The sequence below is a fragment of the Perognathus longimembris genome, chromosome 22 (genome assembly GCF_023159225.1).
Source record: "Perognathus longimembris pacificus isolate PPM17 chromosome 22, ASM2315922v1, whole genome shotgun sequence".
Lineage (NCBI taxonomy): Eukaryota > Metazoa > Chordata > Mammalia > Rodentia > Heteromyidae > Perognathus > Perognathus longimembris.
Genome location: NC_063182.1, coordinates 37,208,405 through 37,219,577, shown reverse-complemented (window position 1 = coordinate 37,219,577; position 11,173 = coordinate 37,208,405). Strand labels below are relative to the sequence as shown.

The 11,173-nt window shown below is 39.3% G+C and overlaps 1 protein-coding gene across 1 annotated transcript; it reads right to left on the bottom strand.

Annotated features, from left to right (window-relative positions):
• Nucleotides 1-488: 488 nt before the first annotated feature.
• Nucleotides 489-8,666, bottom strand: LOC125339967 (vomeronasal type-2 receptor 116-like). The gene is made up of 6 exons (XM_048331322.1): nucleotides 8,602-8,666; nucleotides 5,867-6,155; nucleotides 4,180-4,986; nucleotides 3,248-3,475; nucleotides 2,295-2,418; nucleotides 489-1,411 (listed from the first exon to the last, which is right to left on the bottom strand). Exons 1-6 carry the CDS (start codon nucleotides 8,664-8,666, stop codon nucleotides 489-491), a joined length of 2,436 nt encoding a protein of 811 aa, XP_048187279.1.
• Between the last annotated feature and the right edge of the window lie 2,507 nt (nucleotides 8,667-11,173).

Here is an 11,173-nt window from a genome sequence, read left to right as displayed (position 1 = left end):
CATTCCTCACCCCCATCTCTTTTTCTCTTGGTAATCTTCTTTCTCCCTTTTCCGCCTCACTTTATTCACGGTAAAACTACTCTCAAGAATAAACGACCAGGCCTTTATCATGTGAAATGAAAAGCGTCCTCATCCCATTCTGATTTCTTGAGGCTATCTTGGTAATATCCTGCTGCTCCCTTCTGGGTGGCTGAACACCCTGCTGGGATGGATGAGGCACAAGAAGAGAGAACTTACCAGTGTTATGTGTCATTATGTGTACACCTGGCCCTTCACCTAGGACGTAGCTCAAAAGACACTAAGAACAGGGGATAAATATTAAGTACATAGTAAATAAAAGGAATGAAAAACACACAAGAAAAATTGTAAGCAATAAGCCCTTATTCATTGAAGTAAAATTTCCATATTATATACAAACATAAGACTGGAAAATTACTATAGATTTAGTTCAGAAACTGTATATAGTATTCAAATGTTTGAGTTTAGTCTTAACAATGCTTATGTGTCCTTCTATGATTTTTATCACTGAAGCCATGCAAACAATTTCTATCTGGCCTTATCAAGATGATGTAGCACTTGGGGGCAAAGATGCAGCCCAGGAGCCCTGTACTGGAAGCCAAGATGGAGAAGACCTCCACGGCCACCATGACCTTGCCCTGGGCACTGTGGTAGACAGGCAGGAAGGTGAGCCACACACTGCAGAACACCAGCATGCTGAAGGTCAGGAACTTGGCTTCATTGAAGGTGTCAGGCAGGTCCCTGGCCAGGAAAGCCACAGTGAAGCTGGCCAGGGCCAGGGAGCCCAGGTATCCCAAGACACAGTAGAAGGCAGTGAGGGAGCCCCTGTTACACAGGATGATGATGTGTCCATGTTCAGAGTATGTGTCTGTGTCAATGAAGGGAGGAGAGGTTCCCAGCCAGAGTCCACAGAGGGTCACCTGGATCAGGGTGCAGATGGGAACGATGAAGTTAGGAGCCCCTGATACCAGCAGCCACCTCATCCTTCTCCCTGGAGAAGTGACCTTGAAGGCCAGAACCACCGTTACCGTTTTGGCCAAGACAGTGGAAACAGCTACAGTGAATGCAACTCCAAATGTGGTTTGCTGTAGAATGCAGGTGACTGTGTTGGGACGGCCAATAAAGAGCAAGGAACAGAGGAAGCAGAAGATGAGGGAGATGAGCAGGATGTAGCTGAGAGCCTGGTTATTTGCCTTGACAATCGGGGTGTTGTGATGTTTCACAAAGACCCCAAGAACAAGTGCTGTGAGTGTAGATAAGCAAAGAGCCATGCAGGCCAAGGCCATCCCCAAGGGCTCTCCATAAGCCAGGAAGCTTTCAGCTCTTAGGAGGCACTGGTTTCCCTCTGTATTGGCATACTGGTGATCTGGGCACTTCACACAGTCCTCCATATCTGGTGAGGAAGACAAGTTACCATTATTCCCTTTTCACTACTTAAAAGGACAATAGGAAATCCCTACTTAGAAAAAATTCTGACATATCAAACATGACTAGCACAAACTTCATATGACCAAGGATTACCAGACATGTTTAGTATTATTTTTATAACTTCATCATGTTTCTACACTTTTTTCCACAAGTCAACTTGAAAGTATTTACTTGCAACGAATACCATTCATATTCTTTTCTGCCATTCCTAATGTCCTAATAATAATTTCATACATCTCTTCATGCTTCCATAATAATTCTCAGCCTTTTGTGTACAACACTGTCCTTATATAAAATAACTAGAAGACCTTGCATTTTTCTGTGTGTCTCTGTGCAATACAGAGAGTAGCACCGTGGTCCTTTCTTGTCATTGTAATATTTGCTTCTCCTACTCACCAGTAAAGCACTAGGGAACAGAGAATGTAATCATTCTTTGAAGTTATACAGTCATGCCATGCACAACATTTGTACCTAACCAGAGTACTTGCTCTGTTTTAAGAACAGTTCTGGGCACTAGGAAATAAAGATCTGTGTTTTCTTTATAATGTAAAATCAATTTTGTCAAAGTTGTAGACCACATTCTTAAAAAGATTTTGCACTTTATATGATAGAAAATACACTAACATTACTGAGTTGTTAAATAAACATGCATGCAATATACTAGAAAAAGTTAATCCTATACACAGTTCAGACAGGAAGCAGTATAATCCATTTTTGCAACTAAATTACTACCAAGTGAGTCAAGGAGGACTTTGACTTCAACCCGAATACCCAAGTTTTGTAGTGCTTTGCATGGTTTGTGGGGCACTAGGAGAAAACAAGTATTTCTCCCTCTGCCGTGAACTTACCTGTCCCATTGGTCATCTCATTCTCTGTGCAAGGAATGCAATCAAAGCAGCAGGCAGCCTTTCCCTCCTGAGGGTATTTCCTGAATCCAGGACCACAGCTCTCACTGCACACAGAATGAACAGGCTGAGGAACATCAGATATGTGTCAGAAACTGTTTAGGCTTTTCCTAACATTCCAAAAGTTCCCTTATTTGAATGATTTCAGTTCTTTAGCATAGTATTATAAATGTACATAAATCCATTCCGTGGGTTGAATGATGCTATGGATTCCACATCATGTGATGACAAAAGGTTTATGTGCTACCTCATTCAATGATTCCTCTCATGAAAGATACCTAAGTAGCAGCTCAACTAACCATTAATTGAAACCACCAGAGAAGGTAACCAAGTAAACCTTTCAAACACACAAAGCAATTAATTGGGTACTTCATCGGTGTTAGAACCCTGCTAAGAAGTATGCAATTTGTATTTTATGACAATATTCAAAATTCACGTTTAGAAATAAAGTGAAATTTTCTTGGAGGGTGCTGATCCTGGAGCTTGAACTCAGTATCTAAGCAATGTCCTTGAGCTGTTTTTGTTCAAGATTAGTGATCTGCCGCTTGGTCCACAGCTCTAGCTTAGGTTTTTGGTGGTTTAATGACAGAGTCTCACAGATTTTTTTTGCCTTGTGGGGCTCGAAAAGGAACTATGTGAGATCTGAGGATGTCAGCCTCCCAAGTAGATAGGATTAGAAGCATCAGCCAGAACCCACAACCTCTTTTGTGGTGGTTAAATCAAGATAAGAGTCTCACAGGTGTTCCTGCTTGGCCTGACTTCAAACCAGGATATTCAGAACTGAGTAGCTAGTATTAAAGGAGATAGTTGCTGGCATTCAATTAGATGTTACATTTAAAGTGTGAATTTCACTTACTTATCTGTTCTTAAAATCATTTGAATTAAATCCAACCCACCTCTGTAGTTCCTATGGCCCACTCTACCATATCTTCAGATAAAGACAGTTGATGGTCATGTAGAGCAAATGGAGAAAACTTTCCTATGTTCACCTCAAGATCAAGACCTTCTGGAAAATTCCAAATATTCACAATGTCATACTCTGCCTCCAATTTTCTTTTGTCCTCTAAGATTACCAGATCTCCAGCAGGATTCTGAAATTGGGTATTCTTCAGAAAAGGGTGCAGCTACAAGAGATACATCATCTTATGTTGAAGTATACCCCAGTGGTTAGACAGAAAGACAAATTAAGAAAAGCTCCTTAGTGTCTTTAATCTCTAATTCATAATTCAAGAAAGGCACAGACACCTGATAAAGCACTCCAGAAGAAAATATTTGGAGGAATAAAAATAGTATTCCTGAGTACCAGTCACGCAGCAAAGTGCTAAAAGGCCTTTGTTCAAGAAAAACCTATTTCATTTAAATAACCATAAATGCAGCAATTTTCAGATGGCTAGTTAGAGGTTTCCACAACAATGAATTCTATTAGTGTCTATAGTTATAGTTTCAGCTTGTGCAAGTTTTAATACCGAAAGGAGGATGAAACTAGGTGACTTATGAAAAATGTAGATTATTTTGCTCAGCAGGTCATGCTTAGAAACTCATAGGGAAAACGTGCTAATAACTTACCAAAACATTACCTATGTGTATGTGCAGGTTATTAGTAACTAGAAGAATATACAGAAATATGGAATTAATATCTTCTTTGTTACTGGCCTGTTCGCATTAAGAACACAGGAACTCATGTCTAGAAAACCTCAAAGATATTTACAGAAATATAATTACTTTAATTTGGGGAACATAAGTAAAATATTAAATTTCATGTGGTAAGAAGTTCCTCTAGGAATTGACTGTGTTGATGGTGCGTGCCATCAGAAACAGAAGGCCTTACCTGTGCAGGGGAAGGCAGTGTCCCTTTCCTATTTCCCATTGTTTGTACTTCTGTTTGATTGACAAGCATCTCATGGAGAGCCTGGGCCACAGCATACACAGCATTGTATATATTGTAACTGTCTTCAGACATAGTCATGTCAAAAATGTGCCCAGGCAACCAATCCAAGGAGGCATCATGAGGACAGTTCTCCCACGTTACACAGTCAGAATCAGAATCTGAGCAATTGAAAGACATAAACCACACCCGAGCAAGGAAAAAGTCTTGTGGGTATGTGGAAGGGTTCACTGCCTTGACAAAATCTGTGAATCCAGACACATCTGGGTGATGGTGTGAGAAAATGAGAGGTACATGCAAGGAACCTAGCATGAAATATCTCTTCCTGATGGTTAAATCCCACTGTGAGTTCAGGATACAAACTTTACCTTTTATTAACAGTTGCTCAATGCACACCATTAAGTCTAGTAGGGATTCATTATCACCGTATATGATGAGGACATTTGCTGAAGATTTATTAATCCGGTTATAAACGGACATGACTTTGAGTGCGTATCGTCCAGCATGGGTTGGAATCGCTACCTCAAAGGCTATACAAACTCTGTTCTTGGCCATCTCTTTTTTCAATACAGGAAGAATCCACAAACCATTCTCATCTACTAAGGTAAACAGATCCACCCAGTTCCAGTTGAAGTGAAGCAGTAAGGAGACCATGGCAGTGGCTATCGATGTGTCCTTCTGGGCCATCTGATACAGAGCAGGAAACTTGCTATGGTCACTCAGGACATGATTAAAAGGCCCAAAGTTAAGCTAAAAAATCAAAATTGAACAGCCCATGAATGAGAATATTACCATCTATCACAACCTCTATGGTGAAGTATATTAAGTAACCAGTAAAATTAGGTAGAAAGTCATTTTTTTCATTTAATTTTTTAAAATTGTTTTTAATAGTTGTGCAATGTACTGATACAATTCCTTTGATATCTGTCATTTCTATCTATAACTGCTATCTATACTAACCACACCCATTCCACCTTTCCTAAGTCCAATTGTACATGGGTACGTTGAATATTAGGTTGTATTTTCCCATCTACTTCCACTCCCCATTTCTCTGCTCTTTTTCACACACATTTAATATCTATCATCCTCAGACAGGATAGGCTTCAGCTTTCCATTGTTCATTTATTGTTGTCCTGTCAGCTGTTTGGTCATACAATACATCATGGAATTCCATCCGTTTATATAGCATAAACTAGCCAGATGGATCATGCATATACACACATGGCTTTGTATGTATTCCATATGGATTTCATATTTCATGGTCATGTTTTAGATCTAACTTTCATATCTGTCACTTTCCACTTTTGGCTTGGTAACTAGCCAAAAAGTTTCTTGATTAATGGGGATTACAGTCATGAGCTACCAGCAAACTGATCAACGTATCTCCACACGTCAAAATCATTTGCTCTTTCTTGTTTTTAAAAAAGAATCCCTTTGCCTGCTCTAATTTCTTTGTCCTCTTTTCAACACATGGAAGTATAAATATAAAATTATTTTGAACTCTACTTTTTGTATATCACAAAATTCAATAGGCTCATGAATCCAGTATCTTCCTATCATTCTTTTCTATCACCTGAAATGGCATCAAATTAGACATTCCTTTAATATCACCATACTTTCTCATCCTCACCTGTGGGTACCTGTAGAGGCCTAGTAACGTCCCAATCAAGGCAGATGTTAATCCTGACGGTCCTGTCAGCACTGCTATGGACTTGCTCTCTCTCACACAGCAGTAGTTTGGACTCTTGTACTTCCCAAAGAGGCAAATGAAGGGATTTTTAAATGCTAGCCAGTTTCCATATTGGATATCACAGACATGAAATCCCAGAGTCAAATTGTGTAAAAGATGAGAATTTTTGTTGATTCCTTCAATGGCAAAAGCCAAGGATAAAACAAACTGGTAGTTTTTGAAGAAAAACCTATATAATGAGCATAGAAATTTAGGAATTTAGGAGGAGCATTTCACAACATATGACTTCAATGGATGCAATACCTGCAGATTTATTTTTGCCAGGGAACAGGTTAAAACATTGCATTACACATGAGGGAATATATGGTTTGTGGACCACATCTGACATGAAATAATGACACAGTGCTTAGTTTGATATAGTAAATTCTTGTCTACAGTAAAAGACACTGAGACACAGAGAGAGAGAGAGAGAGAGAGAGACCCAGAGAGACAGAGAGACAGAGAGAGACACACACATACAGAGGGAGAATGTGTCCATAAGTGTGTGTGTATATGTGTATGTGCGTGCGTGTGTGTTTGCTAGCGCATGCACACATTCTGGGGCTTGAAACCAAAGCATGGCCACTTTCCTTGAACTTTTTTGCTCAAGGCCAGCACTCTGTTGCTTGAGCCAGTGTTCCACTTCCAGCTTTTGGCTGGGTAATTGGAGATAAAATTCTCAAGGACATTCATGTCCAGATTGGCTTCGACACTCAATCCTCAGATATCAGCCTTTTGCGTAGAGAGGAATACAATCATGAGCCACCAGATTAAAATAAGAATTTGAATCAATTTCCTCAAAATGTGTGTCATAAAAAAATTTTCATACCACAGGCCAATGTGGAAAGAAATGTGTCTGTAACCTTTTAGTACAGAATTCCTGCCAATGACTCAGGTTGTCTGTAATAACATCACTTCATAATCAAGCATGACAGCTGAGATTCAGAAGATACAGAGATGGTGGCATAAAGTGAAGAACTTACAGCCCTGGAAAGGAGAAGCTACACTGAATGAAACGAGAGTCTTCAACTGACAGGCAGAAAATCACTCAGTTGTACTTGCAAAATGAAATATGAAACTGAGCTGTTTCTGGTACACTAGGGATGGGAGGTCAGGGTAGAGAAGACAGCAAATATTGATGGGCACGCCAAAGTTCCCTCAGCCATTGCCAATCCTGAAAACAAAACAGTAAATGGAAATAGAATGATGAGTTACTTACGGCTTATTGTCTTCTTTCCTGGAAGCATCACTGTTACTGACATCTGTTCCTAAAGTGTAGAGAGGGAAAAATCCAGCAATCAGCACATCTCCATCCATGTGTGCTCGCTGCTTCATTGTAGAAAAGCAGCTAGTGCCAGCCAAGGACTTGAGAAGAAGGGGAAGCTGGAGAAGAATGAGTATGAGCATCAAAGGGCACATCACAGAAGCATCTGCCAAGCTGAAATTCTGCCTGGAAGTAAAGCGTTCAGTCCCAGGTATGTATATTCATATATGTCTGTATGTAGGCATACATGTCTTTTTATTGGCAGAAGATTTACACTGCAGCCCATGTTCTTTCATCAAAACCTCTTGTGAATCCCCAAGGAAGAATGTGTCAAACTCTTCCCCGAGGCTCTGCATCTGAGGCCTTGCCTCCAGGAGAAAAACACGAGTTTGAAAACATGTTTGCCTATTTTTCTTCTTCACCACAGGTGGTATGATTTTTCTAAGATCACAGATAGAGAAGCCCCAGGGATGAAAGTTTTCTTTGTTATATTTGGGTTGGCATCTGTGTCATGATGCTATTTGCATGATAGCCATTTGGGAGGATGCAACTAGATTGCCTCAGAGGATGCTATTTTTCATGTGCACAGTGAAATGGTAAGAAACACTTCTACTCCATGGAGATGTCCACCCAACATATGAGGGGATCATACCCATGTGGTCAGTGGACACACCCACTATGCACTACAGCCACAGAGCACTGCTGGTTGATGCAAGCAGGTGCCAGCAGGTATCCAATATGCAGAGGCCTCTACAAATGTACTCACTTCCTGTTGCCTAAGGAAGTTAAGATACTGATGAATCCTGTCATCAATCAATGCCAACACGAAGTGTCACACTTCCATTCTGAACTTTCACCTTCAAACGGGGAATTTTTGTCCAAATATTTTAATAAAGATCAAGTTAATTCATGATGCACCTCTCTGAGAACACATGGTAAAGATGCCATTCATCTCTATCATAAGCCCTAGTCAATATCAAAAACAACTCTCTGTTTTCTCTTGTTGAAATATAACACACTTCCATGTAGACACCTCAAAGGCCCCAGAGAAACAGGCTATTGTATATCATTTCGGCAGTATAGCCATTTTCATCAAATTAGGCATTTTCACAATATTGCTTTTGGGTATCCATGAACATGAACTGATGAAAATGATGAACCTCGCCCTGTTGTCTTTGATTATTTTGTTCAGACTTCTTTAGTTTTCACCATAAAGCTCCTTTACCTGTTTGGTTGGGTTAATTCCTAGTTGCTGGGTTTTGTTTTTTTTCTGTTTGTTTGTTTGTTTGTTGTTTTTTTAGGCCATGACAAATGGAGTTGTTTTTTTTATTGGCCTTTCACCATGTACATTTCTACCATATGGAAAGGCTACTGATTTTGTAAGTGTATTTTGTATTCTGTTTCTTTGCCAAACTGATTGGTTATTTCTAAGCTCATGGCTCCTGTATATGTAGCTTTTTGGGTCTTTAAAAAAAAATAAAATCATGTCATTTTCGAATAGAGGTAGTTTCATTTCTTCTTTCCTTATAGGACTCCTTTATATATATTTTTTTCTTTCATGACTGCTATGAGTAGTAATTCTAGACCTATACTGAAGATGAGTGGAGAGAGTGTATACCCTTCCCTTTGCCCTTTTTTAGGGGAAATGTTTTTAGTTTTACCCCATTCAGTATGATATTGGCTGTTGGTCTGTCATATATAACTTTACGGTTTTAATGAATTTTCCTTGTAACTAGAATCTCTCCAAAGCTTTTAAAATGAATTGATTGTACTTTCTCACTCTTTTTCTACACTTATTCAAAGAGTGATATGGCTCTTGTGTGTGATGCTGTGGATGTCATGAAATACATTTATTGATTTATGTATGTTAAACCAGCCTTGCATCTGTGTGATGAAGCGTACTTGGCCATAATATATTTTTTCATTTGTTTCTGGGTTCTATTGGTTCATAAAGGAATAGCTTTAGAGCTATTGTGATGTTCTGCTATGACTAACCTAAACATGTACTAATTATTCCCTATGAGGGAAATTATAGATTCCATGTTCTTTGGGTCTGGTTCACATCAGTTAGTATGATTTCTTCTGAGTCCTTCCATTTCCTTATTAATGGAACAATGTCATTCTTTCTGATAGAGGCATAGAGTTCCACTGTGTATATGTACTACATTTTCCTGATCCACTTGTGTAGTGGAGACTCTGGGTTGGTTCCATTTGTTAGCAATGACAAATTGTGCTGTGATGAACATTGTTGTGCTGGTGGCTTTAGTGTGGTCTTGCTTGTAATCTTTTGAGTAGATGCCCCAAAGTGGGACTGCTGGCTCATTCAGGAGCTCTATGTTTAGTCTTCTGAAGAACCTCCATACTGCTATCCAGAGAGGTTGAACAAGAGACTTCTCTGAAGAGGTAATGAGAATGGCCAAGAGGCACATGAAGAAGTCCTCTAGATTACTGGCCATAAAAGAAATGGAAATCAAAACAACACTGAGAGTCTACCTCACCCCAGTAAGAATGTCCATTACCAGGAAAACTTAATATTAACAAATGCTGGAGGGAATGTGGCCAAACGGGAACACTACTACATTGTTGGTGGGAATATAAACTTGTTCAACCACACTGGGATTTTTCTTCATGGAAGACATCTGGTTACTTCCTCAATCTCTTAAATGTTTCTTCTTGTATATTTCTTCCTGGATCCTGTTCATTATGCCTGTGTCAGGAGGGTTAGATTTTCTCTCTTGAGTTGGCAATTTTTCTGTTTGTATTTTATTGATTTGGTTTTCCTTAAAAGGTTTTAATTGTAAAGCTGATGTACAGCGGGGAGACAGTTGCATAAGTAAGGCCAGGAGTACATTTGTTTTTGAACAGTTATTTCCTTTCCCTTACTTACACCCATTTTCCCCCCTCCCCGACTCACATCCCTCCAAGTAGTAAAGTTTGTTTCCAATATACAGTCTGGTATCAATGGTGCATTGGTTCATCCTTTGTCTCACTATTTCTGTCATTCCCCTTCTCTTCTCCAAATCAGAGAAAGTTATATACAAGACAAAGGATACATAAATTGGAAATAGTGACAACAGAAAACAACCAAATGAACACAAAAAGGAAAGTATTAACTGCAACCAATACAATAATAAATAACACTCTTGTTTCCATTTCTTCAAATTCATTTTGATAAGCATCATGGTATATGCTCATATGCACATAACTACTGAGCTATTATCATCAGTGAGGAAAACCATGCAGTCTATGTTTCTTTGGATCTGGCTTGCTTTCCTTAATATACTTCTATACAAGTCTTTACATTTCCTTATGAATGGGACAATAGCATTCTTTCTGATAGAAGCATAGAATTCCATTGTTGTATATATCACATTTTCTTCAACCATTTTTATACCTGTACTGTGGGCAACTGGGCTGATTCCATAATGCTGCAATGAACATGATTGCGCTGGTAGTTTTAGTGTAGCCTTGTTGATGTGTTTTGGGGTACATTTCCAGGAGTGGGATTGCTGGGTGATAGGAAGTTCTATCTTTACTCTTTGAGAAACTTCCATACTGCTTTCTAAAGTAACTGAACTGAATAAGTTTCCTTTCCCACCAAGAATGTAGTGATGTTCTCTTTTGGCCACATCCCCGCCAGCATTTTTTATCATTAGTTTAATTGATAATGGCCAGTCTAACTGGGTTGAGGTGAAATCCCAATGTTGTCTTGGTTTGCATTTCTTTTATGGCCAGAGATGTGGAACATCTCTTCATGTGTCTATTAGTCTTTTTCTTTTTCTTCCTCTGAGAAATCTCCCTTTTAGCTTTAGCCTATTTATTCATGGGGTTATTCAGTTTTTGTGGGTCCATGTGGAGACTGAACTTCTGTGCCACAAACAACATCAATGACTATTTCTGGGACATGCTCTCTTGCTAAAGATGTCCCGCAGTAGCACCTATGT